At 32.1% G+C, this 12,472-nt stretch overlaps 1 protein-coding gene across 17 annotated transcripts in view; it reads left to right on the top strand.

Moving 5' to 3' along the window:
- Positions 1 to 12,472, top strand: part of DMD (dystrophin) — a 2,248,405-nt gene that overhangs the window by 978,447 nt on the left and 1,257,486 nt on the right. For 16 of the 17 annotated variants that reach the window (XM_070067426.1, XM_051827673.2, XM_051827679.2 and 13 more), the window contains 3 exons: positions 34 to 213; positions 518 to 646; positions 2,576 to 2,746. In XM_070067426.1, coding sequence (XP_069923527.1) covers positions 34 to 213; positions 518 to 646; positions 2,576 to 2,746 — 480 coding nt within the window. The remainder of the gene's footprint in view (positions 1 to 33; positions 214 to 517; positions 647 to 2,575; positions 2,747 to 12,472) is intronic. The other variant, XM_070067429.1, reaches the window with a different exon arrangement.

Raw genomic sequence — 12,472 nt, 5'->3', positions numbered from 1 at the left:
ATAACTTTAATCTCAATGCTGTTCTTTTCACAGGCTACTCAGAAAGAAGTAGAGAAACAGAAGGCTCACTTGAAGAGTGTCATAGAGCTAGGAGAAGCCTTGAAAACAGTTTTGGGCAAGAAGGAGACCTTGGTGGAAGATAAACTCAGTCTTCTGAATAGTAACTGGGTAGCTGTCACTTCCCGAGCAGAAGAATGGCTCAACCTTCTCTTGGTAAGAGGAGACACTGGAAGATTTTTGATCCCTCTCCATCAAAAAAAAATGTGTAAACATTCACTGAGATCCTATATGAAAATTCGTCAAATCCACATATACCCTGCTCTAAATTCATTGTCCATAACTAATTTTAATATGTTTTTCTCTATGTGTTATATTTTACGTGAATGTTCTACTTAAAAGTAATTTAAATTATGATACATATGTATTTTTGTCTTTTTAGTCTTGTAGAGAGTAGAAAACAGTCCTTTAAGAATGTTTTCTAACCAATAATGTCATTACACGTCTCTGTACATTTAAGGAATACCAGAAACACATGGAAACCTTTGACCAGAATGTAGATCACATCACAAAATGGATCATTCAGGCTGATACACTTTTGGATGAATCTGAGAAAAAGAAACCCCAGCAAAAAGAAGACGTGCTTAAGGTAGCAAATACAATATTTTGAAAAGTAATTTTCAAACTGTGCAACACCTGTGTCAATCATCTATGTCCTAGAAGATAACGAGGACTTTTTAATAAGAGTAATCTCTCTTCTCTCCCCTCACCCTCTCTTCTGTTCTTCCTTTTTTATGTGAATAATGACCCTCAGTAGTTCTGTAATCTGATTATCTGTTCAAATTCACCTCTCAGTTAATTATACCCAATTTAAAAGCTCCTCAAAATGGGATTCTAGGATTTATTTTTGTATCATATCACAAAGATCTGCCTATTTTAATAGTACCACTATGATCTGTGTCTAGTCCAAAGAACTTTCCCAACATCACACCTGCAGCCTATCTGAGAAATACCAAAAGTACAATCATGTGGATATTTTGCATATGAAATATCCAAATCTTATTACACGTTGAGAATCCATAATCCCAAATTCTGAAATCAGAACTGGTTCAAAATCCAAAATATTTTAATCTCTGACGTGATGCCACAAGTGGAGAATTTCGCACCATGAAGCTTTGTTTCATGCACAAAATTATTAAAATATTATATAAGATCATTATACTTTATATATAAAACATATAACATAAATGAATCTCATGTTTAGATTTGGGTCCCATCCTCAACATATGTCAGTATGCTAATGGTCCACAATCTAAAGATAACAAAAGTCCAAAGCCTCTCCCACACCAAGCATCCTTAATGTATAATTATTCATAATGTTGGGCTTGTGTAACATTTAATTTTTTTCTTTTCAACTGTGTGCAAATTAAACTTGGACTTAAATTCTCTCTTTTTGCATTGAATGTAATTAGGATATCTTAAGATTTCTCTCTCAAAGGCAAGTTAATTTTTCCTCTTAAAATAATTTCAGTAGCAGAATATGAGAGATATAATGTACAAGTGTGTCTTATTGATACTACATTGTCTCCATTTGGTGACTTCTCTCTTTTCAACTAGACCCAGAGAGAAGAATTTTAAGAAATCTCTCTTAATGTTTCCTTACTGGGTTTTGCTGAAATTTTTGTTAAGTTTTTACCAGTGGGTTATTATTTGAAGAACACACAAAAAGTATAGTTTCTAAATATAAATTTCATTTTTTATTTTTGTCACTGACATTGTGCACATATTTTAATTTATTTTCATTAAAAATGTAGGTGCATATAAGGCTGTTCCCAAAACACATTAATTTGCTGTTTGCACCTTACTCCAATGTAGATTTACATAGTGGTCTTAATTCTCCCTTGATGTGTAGTCAGAGATGTCATCTTATGGGTGAAATTCCTCAAAGGTCTTTGAAATAAGAACTGAGTTGTTTAATTGACAGGCCTTATGACCCCTTGCATCAGGAAGAACATTCCTCAATATGTATGTGATGCAGAATCAAAATCTGTTAGAAAATGTATTTTTCTATGACAGTATGATAAAGAGGAATTCCAAAGTAGTAGGACGGTATAGGAGTGTGTTCTTCTGATCCTTCCCTCTAGAGCTCATATTTAGGTTCCTCTACAACTATTAAATTCAGTTAAGATAAGATGGCATAGAATGAAATATCAAATATTATGATTGCTTCAAACATCACAGAAGGATTTGGAAACCACCATTTGTCCTTCCTCAGACTAAACAAACACCTAAGCAGACCTTCCTCAGACTAAAGGACATTGACCCCTTCACTAAGCTCACATGTGCTCTCCTATTTTACGGAAGTTGACTTCTTGTCTTCTTGTCTTTCTTTTTATTATTCTGTGTGTCTCTCTCCCCTCCCCTCCCCCCTCCCCAAATCTGTCTATCTCTCCCTCCATCTCCCTCCACCTCCCTCACTCCACCTCCCTCCCTCCCTCCCTCTCTCTCTCTCTCTCTCTCTCTCTCAACCTTGGTAAATTACTAACTTCAAGCCCTGTTTCTTGCTCATGGAATATAGCGCTTAAAGGCTGAAATGAATGACATACGTCCAAAGGTGGACTCCATTCGTGACCAAGCAGCAAACTTGATGGCAAACCGCGGTGACCACTGCAGGAAAGTAGTAGAGCCTAAAATCTCAGAACTCAACCATCGATTTGCAGCCATTTCTCACAGAATTAAGACTGGAAAGGTAGGAAGATCTACCCCAAGGTGGAAACTAGTGCTAAATGGTCTGTTGCGAAGGTTTCGCAGTGCTCTGAAAGGGGCAGGCGACCCCCACAGCAAGATTTTCAAAAGGAAAATGAAGGCAAAAATGTGTTTAAGGAAAATTTACCGCTAACTATCATGGGAGATGAATCAGTCTCTCTCCCTCTCTCTCCCTTTCTCTCTTCTTCTCTCTCACGTTTTTTCTGCCACAGCTTTTCTAGAACTACCTTCTGCACCGGTTTACATATGTACTTTCAGGGGTTACCTACAGCAAAGTAACAAATAGCATGCTGCAGGCCAAAACACAAAAAAAGCACAAAAGATATCTATGTATAGACAGCATTACTGATTTATTTTGCCAAATCGAATATTGCTTGTGTTGTAATGTACATCACATATTCAAAATGAGACCTTGTACATTTCCTGCATGATCTAGGGTGTTTGTACTTCTTTCCTGATTGTGCATGTGTATGTATTTAACTTGCTCATGCTAGTTGCAGACACTGTGACAAAATCTATTAGGCTATAATGAAATGCTCAAGCCATGAAAACAAATAACTGCAAGCTTATATATCATGATTTTTGTAATTTTATATTCCTGTTTATATTTATTTAATGAAGAACCAGGGTATATGAAACTTTTGCATGAAATCCTTTCTATTTGTGTAACATTTAATGAAGACAAAATCTTATCTAATAAGTAGTTTGAAAAAAATATATGTAAATGTAGAATTATAGAATTTCAACTCTGGGGAAAATGTTAAATGCAAGTAATTACCCAGAAAATGCTATAGTGTAGCTTAACATATTGTCCACTGTATGTGATATGCTTTCAAATATATGAATGTATACTTAGGAAATATATCTATTTAGGTATATAGATAATGCTAGAAATAATCTTAAATGAGAAACCCTCTTGAAATATGTGTAAAAAATATGACGCAATATGTCAGGTAAGTATTGTATCCTTGAAAAATTGGAGAATGCATTCAAAAATTATTTTGACAAATATGGCTCACAATAATATCACAGTGCCACAAATGATACATTTGTTAAGGTATTATAACATATAGTGGTGTTATATATAATAGTACATGTTTTATGAAAATAACATGATAAATCTTAGAGTTTATGCATGTGAAATATAGTTATCCTTAAATACGGTTACCCTTCAAATTTCACCTTCCATTGTTAGCTTACCTTAAGTCCTTGTTGCTTTTCTGTAGTAGTTACCTATTGAGTTCTACTCATGTATACACATATATGTATATATATGCACATATATGTAATTTTTAAGTAAATCATTACCACCCACAAAATATTCTTATAAGCTCTGAAACTTTATTTTCAGGGCATAATTTTTCCTTAGGAATTTACTTTGCAACTAGGAAAAATGATTGCCTTTACTTCTTGAAATATCAATGGCATATGTGTTGCCAAATTAAAGGAATTTTATTTGTTACTACTTCATTACTAAATTTTGTATTCTCATCACCTACATATATATATATACATTTTAAATAGATCACTGAGCTTTGGAATATTGAAGAGAAATCAGGATAACATTCTGAGATAAATTATGCTCCAAGATTGTTACTCACGGATACTGTGATGGAAAATGGGAAGAATTCATTTTCCACCATTGAAGTAACCATGCTAGCCAATATAAGTTTGTGACTAAGAAAAGACTGAGGTTTCATTCATAGTCTGCATGTATTTGTGAGTATACTTCCAGAAATCATGCATCAAAGGAGGGACTCAGTGTGCTTCTTTAATTTTCCTTACAGAAATAAGGCATGAAGTCACCTGAAACCAGTATTTCCAATTATATATATTATATATACACAGAACAATCACATTATCACATTTTTAATTTTCAAAATATTTCTTTTTCTCTGAATTAGTAAAGACAACTGGGTGAATCAGTAATGCCACATTGGGGCTCTGATAGGATAATTATGCTGTATCCTCATGATGGAACCCAAACCACAGATTTAAAGCGTATCTGATAGTCTGCTTATTTGTTTATTGAATAAGTTAATGATATTGTACATTTCCTGCATGATTTAGGGTGTTTGTACCTCTTCCATGGTGCTAGAGAGTACAACAGCATAAAAGGATAGCCTACAAGATAACTGTTTTCAAACAGAAAAATACTTATTGTAATCATAAAATATGTTTACTACTAATTGCAATCATAGAATTTATGTAACACTAATGCATCTTTGTGAAAATATTCAGTTAATAGTGAGGTAATCCTTGCAGAAAGAACAATGAGATAAGAAGATTGAGTCTCAGACCTAACTTTTTCAGTAGCAGTTAGAATATATAATTCTTCCACATATCCATTTCAATATTTATACTACCTTAGTAGATTTTAAAATGGAAACTACTCCCTCAACAACAGCAGCAGCAACAAAAAGAGCTTTTCAAATAGAGTGGGTAAAATGGAAACTGGCAGAGGTACTAGATGGAAAGAATTTCTGCCATTTTTCTTTCTCCTCCCTCTGATCGGGTTCAGGAGTACAAGTAATGTCCATAGAGCATGGTGTTAATTTCTGGATTAGATTAGTTCAACAGTCCTTGATAGTTCTAAAGTTTGCTAGTTCACTCTTATTTTTATAGATACAATGAGGAATTTAAGATATTTAATAGCTTATTTGCTTTCTTAGGGAGTAGGGAAATTTTGGAAATTCTGCAAATCTTATGGGTGCCCTTTGACCTGAAATCAACTTCATTATAGTAGGGTTTATGTAGTTTAAGATGAGTTTGAAATATCTCTGGCTAGGTTTCATAGAGGAGAATATTTATTCTCCAAATATATACCAAATAAGTATAGAGGTATATATTCCAAATATATACCTTATTTGGTATGAGAACCAAGTTCAGAATAGCTTTTTAAAGATCAATTAACTATAGAGCAAAAACTTATCCTGAGAACTCACTGATAGCTTCTATATTTTCTATTTGGTAAAGAATATTGTTTGGGGGACTACTGTGTCTCTCATAAGGGTTGTCCATGTTAAGAATTCCAAAACCCACAAAGTAATGAGCACTGGGATCCTCAGGTCAGTTTGCCTTAGAATTTGTCCACCTGAGTGCAACTTTCTGTAGTGGTAATTTTTGCCAACACTGAGGAGCCATATGATGATAAGGAAATGTTCTTAACTTGAAGCTACAGAACGTACTGTAGTAGCTGTGCACATTACTGGTGTGATCTTTGATAAGTGCCTTCAACTCTCAGTCTCATTTCCATCTGTAAGATTAGGAAGATGATGCCCGTATTATTTTAATCTTAAGATTGTAGTCAGAATCAAACTATGTAAGTTAAATGAAAATACATTTATAAAATCAATTTGTGTATAGATATAAAATGCAAAAAATGTATCAATAATTATTTCCATCATTATATATACATTAGACTTGAATGTCCAGATTTTGAGTATTGAGGCAAAAGTTGTTGAAAAAAAGAAATGGATTAGTGGCTGAATTCTCCTTTTAGCTTCTGTTGGAATGGATGAAAGCCAAGAATACATTTCTTTACTATTTCTATGGCAAGGAACAGCTTTGCAAATAATCAAGTAGATCAATTCAAGAAGCACTAGGAAGTTTTGCTTGTTCCAAATACAACCCTTAAAATACATGAAATGATACCTCTTACCATTTTATTAAGGTTACAAGAGTATCTAATGACTTTAAGAAAACGTAATCTTTCTCATTCTGTGTAAAATCAGTTCTGAGGAAATGGTAATTATAAAAGTCAGAATTATGTAAATTAGAGATCATTTTTAAATCCTGGATGCAGTTGATGGAACAAATGAGGATAGATACCGTTTCTCCACTCTCTTTGCCTTAGGGCACCTGAGCATAGTGATGTGGCTTGGAATGAGTCGGTACTATAAGGGAAAGAAGGTGCCAAGTAGACAGAAGCATAGAAAAAGGGAAGTGGGGAGGCAAAAATAAACTCGCTACTTAATCCTGTTGCTTATGGCTTTCCTACCCCTCTCTATCCACTCTGAAGCCAAGTTGGAGAAGAGTTAGCAATTTTGGAGAGCTGAGAGTTGAGGTAAATTTTAAAAGAATGGGTGAAGGAGGATTTGATAAAAGGGAGTAATATGGATGAATTCTCAAGAACTTCATACTATTTCCAAATTGCAATGTTTGGCACTGTGGGGGCTCTATTACAAAGTAACACATGATGGGTTCAAGGAGATCATTCTTTAGTGGTGGAACAAATTAAGTTCATGGATATTGGTTGAGATTGAGGGCATCATAAGTGAATTGAGCAGCCACTTCATGATAAATTAATGATAAAACTATGACAAAGCTCAAGATTGTGCCATGTGTACAAATGGAAATTAAGTTTAGTTTGCTTATAAAATAGAGGACGAGTAGCATGAAACTTAGTTATGGATCAGACTGAAGAGGAGAGTTAGACACAGCATGAAGAGATGATGACGAGCTAATCATTTATGCTTAATTAATTAAGCAATGAGGAGTTTTTGATTTTTTTCTCATGCATTGTTGATCATTAGTCCATGGGTAGTTATATGGAGAATTTAACTGAATAATAACAGAGTGTAGAGAAACCACTAATGAGGCCATCACTATAGTCTAGAGGAGAGACAGTGATGACCTCAAATAAAGAAATAGTTACTGAGATAGAAAGGAAGTGTCATTCTAGGTCACTGGCTATAAGTGTTCTGTATGCACTCAGAGGAACTGTTAAAACACAGATTGCTGAGCCCCACACTAGGTGATTCTGAGTCAGTAGCTCTGTAATAGAGCCCGAGAATGTGCATTTTTAACACGTTTGTGCAGGGACCATGCTAGAGAACCAGTGGTCTTCAGGCATCAAAAACTAGCATACAGTTAAATTATTACATAACAGGGCCAAGAAGATGATGAACTCAGAAGCCACTCAGGATTCCAAACTGATTTGAGTGGGAAAGTCTGCATTTGAATTTCAGGAATAAAATGTACATCAAGGTATATTTGTCAAGCTGTTAGACTTAGTTTCTACCGAATTTTGACTAAAGAGATTTTAGTTTTGTCCTATTAGAGGAACATTTACTTTGTGAAAAATAATGAAATTATACATATAATATGCTTACTGAGACTGTGTTCTCTTCTAGAGATTTAGAAACATTTGTCTAAGAAGATGAAATATTAACTTATTGGTCCTGAAATTCATATTAGCCAGCAGAAAAGAGAAATCTTCTCTTTTCTTAATCCTTTACTAAGATGTATGTGCTATATAATATATGCACCATATGTTCTTTAATTTCCATATGGGCCTTGACAATTGCTACTAAAATCCTTGTAGCAGCTTCTGTATTATGTACATTGTAACTATAATATTAGATTTGGACAATCTAGTATCATAGGTTTAAATATTCACAGTTTAGTTGCTGTAATAATTTAACATGTCATGTTTTGATTTCCAGTCAGTGTCAGCAGATATAAAAATAATCATTCTTTGAAACAGAGAATTCAGATATTTATGGGGTATAAGAAAGCCAGTGACTTTCCTGTCTAATGTAGAATATGTCAAGGGAATAAATACATGATGCAATCTAACAGACCTTAATATGTGGTTTTATATTTAAAAAATAATACAACAACTTATGCATATATTTTTTCTCTCCTAAACATCAGTGGGAAATAGATTATGTAACTTATAATTGTGATCTAGATATAAAATTAAGATTTATTGAATTTATAAATTTTAATTAAAGCTGAATTTTTGATCAGGTTTATCAGTATAAATATATTTATAATTTCCCCCTTCTGTCTATTACTAATCATGTTCTAATTTAACACTGTCACTGATAGAAAAGAACATGATCTGTTAATTCATAGTTACTCTATAGTTATCCCCAGGTTTTCTATATAGGCATTTTAAAAAGCATAAGTAAGAGCTTAAAGGTCTATAAACACCGCATAAGTTGCAGAGAATGAATATGTAAGATAGCTAGTATCCTCAGGTAATCGTAACAGAGTAATAATAAAACCGTATAATCATATATCTGCTAATTTTATTTCACTGAAATAAATAAAGAAGAAAACCTATCGATGGGATTTCAGTGCTATCCATATTTCTGAACACATTTGTATTTGACTATCCTTGTAACAAGGTTAATTACATAGAAAATTTGATAATATAATCCTTTTGTGATCATTTAAAACATTTCAAAGTAGTAGATGTGTAAATCAGTTTCCTGAATAATGATTTTTGATTGAACTGACTGAGCCTTATCCATAGGACAGTTGAAATGATTAGAGCTATTTGGGGATTCCTGATTGTGATCCTTTGTGAAGGAAAATTATTCCCTTGATAAGCAGTAGCAGATGCAAAAGTAATCCTTCTTTGGACCAAAGACTTTCAGATAATTATTGGATGCTCTGGAAGAAACTGTAAGGTCTCTAAATACTCAGATAGCCTGGTTAGACAACATTCAATCCCAGTCATTTGTTTTGTCCATTCTAACGTGTCAATTCTCACCATAGTTTATGACTTCTATATATGTCAGCAAATATTAATTATTGTTTTAGTATAAACACATGGAATTTCATCTCAAACATGACTTCAATATGCTTTCTATATTAAAAAATGAACAAAAAGCAAAAGTGAGAAAGGAATAGAGGAAAGTAAGCAGAAAAGAAGTAAAAAGGAAAGAAATCTATATAATCTAGCTGAAGTTGAAAATATAAAATTCTAAAGTGTTATGTTTTTGTGTTCAGTTAAATCTTTGTCTCTTCTAATGTTTTAGAGTTAAATCCTCTTCTATTTTATTTACTATTACTAAATTCACATAAAATATAAAAGAGAGAAATGTCCCAACTTACAAAAGATAAAAAGTGGGCTGATTCTTCACCCACAAATATACCATAACCTACCAATACACTTTATATTCAATTTTAAAATGTGTGACCATGAAGTAAATTTCATCAATTAAAATAGGGAATCACTGGGTAATTAACAACACTTTCATACTTTCATCATCACAGCATTAAAGGTAAATTAATACCTTACCTAAAATTTTCAAAAATTCAATGAGAAATGTCACTCTTCTATTTGTTTAATTTAGGAAACGTTTCTTTTATTGTAGTTAGCGCTAATAAATTTAGAACAAGACAATAATTCAATAAACTGCTCTATTTTATTATTTTTGTTTTAGCATAGATGTAGATCTTTTCAGCACTCTATTAATCTTTGTGAATTTTATTTCTTCTACAATGTTTTGAAATAATTCGTCTGATTAGTAGTCTGTCTCTTCTGTATTATAAGGTGATACTGCTCCTTGAAACTTTATTTTGGTTGGCATGAATCATTCTTATTTTTCTATACAAATATTGTAATGATAAATACAGAATGGTGAAAGGAGACTATGGATTTAAAGCATTTTTATACTAATCTGTTGCACTTGGATCATTTTCAACTTAGATTTTATGTAATTTGAATACAGTGGACATTTTTCATGATTACTGTGGTTCCATAGTCCATATCAATGAATGTTTACTTTCTTGTCTGTGCAAACACAGTCATTATAATACTGGTGTATCTATGCACGCTGAAGGAATATTTAACCAAAGGGAAGCTTACATTTTGAGTTTGAAAAAGTGTATCTGAGTCTTTCTGAATGCTTTCAATTTAATATGAATAACTGTAATTGATTTTGCTTTTCATCCGTCTGTTCTTCTTTGTTAACCTGTTGTATAAGTCAACTTAATGCTAAAACTTTATCAAGCCTTAAATTTCATTAATCCTTAAAACATCCAACAAAGCACAAGTAATAGTTGTTAAGCAATTTGAAACAACATTAAAAATCAAGGAAAACAAAATAATGTTGTCTTTCTCAGTTTCTCTGTCTCTTCTTTCTTTTGTGTCCATTTATCTGTTTATTAAACTTCCCTGTGTTCTATTTTGTATGTACTTTGTATAATTGCACAGTCATACTAATGTTCTTAAGTAAAATAAAGGTACAAAATCTATGCTTGATATATACTTTCTCCTATACTATTGTAATTTTTGTTTATTTTCTATATATTCTAAATCTTGTCTATGGTAACATTGTGTGATTTTTGTGATTCTAGCTCTTCTGTGGCCATATATTTTCTTTAAAGTCTATAGAACTAGTTTATCCAATAATCAAGATGATTTATTAACCTTTGTTTCCAACTGCTTTAGACAATGTATCACAATTCTAAATTTAAAAGCCAAACCTTATATACTCTAAATTTTAAAATTTGGTGATTTGAGAGTGAGTTATTTAATTATTTATTTAATAAAACTGCATAAAAATTACAAATTATAAAGACAATGAAGGCCAAAGAATGACATGTAAATCATTAATTGGTTGGAAAACTATCTTTCATATTAGAATTTTTATAACCTAATTCACCTAGTGAACTTTTGGGAGAGGAATTAGTTTTTCCAACTCTTGGTGTCTGAACAGAATATTAATCACATACAGGTCAAATGGCTTGTATGATTCTGTCAATAATATAACTCAAATAACTTGGTTGATTACTTGTGGTTATTTTGGTTTAAAAATTGAACACTGGTTAATACATAGGTAGTACTAAAACTATAAATTGATATAATAAAACATTTTATTAAAAAGAGTTTATATATGCTACATAAAATACAGAATAGTAAAACATATGTTGCCAACTTCCAGGATTGATAATCCACTTAGGGAAACAAAGAATATATCAATCAAAGTCAAATAATACTATATTCATATATAAAAGAGAATATAACACAGCTATGATGATACACAAGTGAGGAATAGAGATTCCTGATAGAACCAGACAAGTCACTCCCATAAGTTTTCCTATACACAGAGGACATCCTGAAAAATTCATATATATAATTGAATGAGACTCAGATTATAAGAATAACCTGAACCTGCTGAGGTTTATTTAATAAAACATCAAAATTTTGACTATTCTTTGGAAGGCATTACCCTTGTAATATATTTCAAACCAGTAATGAGTTATTGGTTCTTTTCAGTGTCATGGTTGTAATAGTTAATATAGATCTGTACTGCCCAATAAGGTTGTCACAACAACATGTGACCACTGAGCAGTTGAAATGTGGCTACTCCAAGCTGGTATATACTATGAGTATAAAATACGTATGGACTTTGAAGACATACTATGAGAAAGTGAATGTAAAATATCTCATTAATAACTTTGTTTATTATAGATTTGTATGAAGAAATTTCAGACATAATGGTGAAATAAAATGTATTATTAAAATAATTTTACTGTTTTTATTTTTTAAGATGGCAACTAGAACATTTTTAATTACATGTATATTTATAAAATATACTTGTATGTTTATATCGAATTACACTACCGTAAATGTTTTATTTAAATTAAGAGGAGAGACTTTGTCATATACTGACATTTTAGGAAAGTATTGACTTGAAAAGAGTAGTATTTCTAAAATATGACCTAATACAGCATCTTTTAGCCTCAGCTTATATACTTTCTGCAATGAAACTCATTATTTTAAAATTGCTGCTTCCAGTAGATTGCAACACCAGTTGACTTTTCTTATATTAATCAAAAATTCTATATTTTGCCTATTGATTTTAGTTACTCATTTTGGAACCACACAGGATAATTCTAATTCCCAATCTACATAATTAACTTTTTACTAAGTATGGAATATCTGTTTGGAACATCTAGAACCTAC

Source organism: Oryctolagus cuniculus, chromosome X (genome assembly GCF_964237555.1).
Source record: "Oryctolagus cuniculus chromosome X, mOryCun1.1, whole genome shotgun sequence".
NCBI lineage: Eukaryota > Metazoa > Chordata > Mammalia > Lagomorpha > Leporidae > Oryctolagus > Oryctolagus cuniculus.
This window is presented reverse-complemented; position numbering and strand designations above follow the sequence as displayed.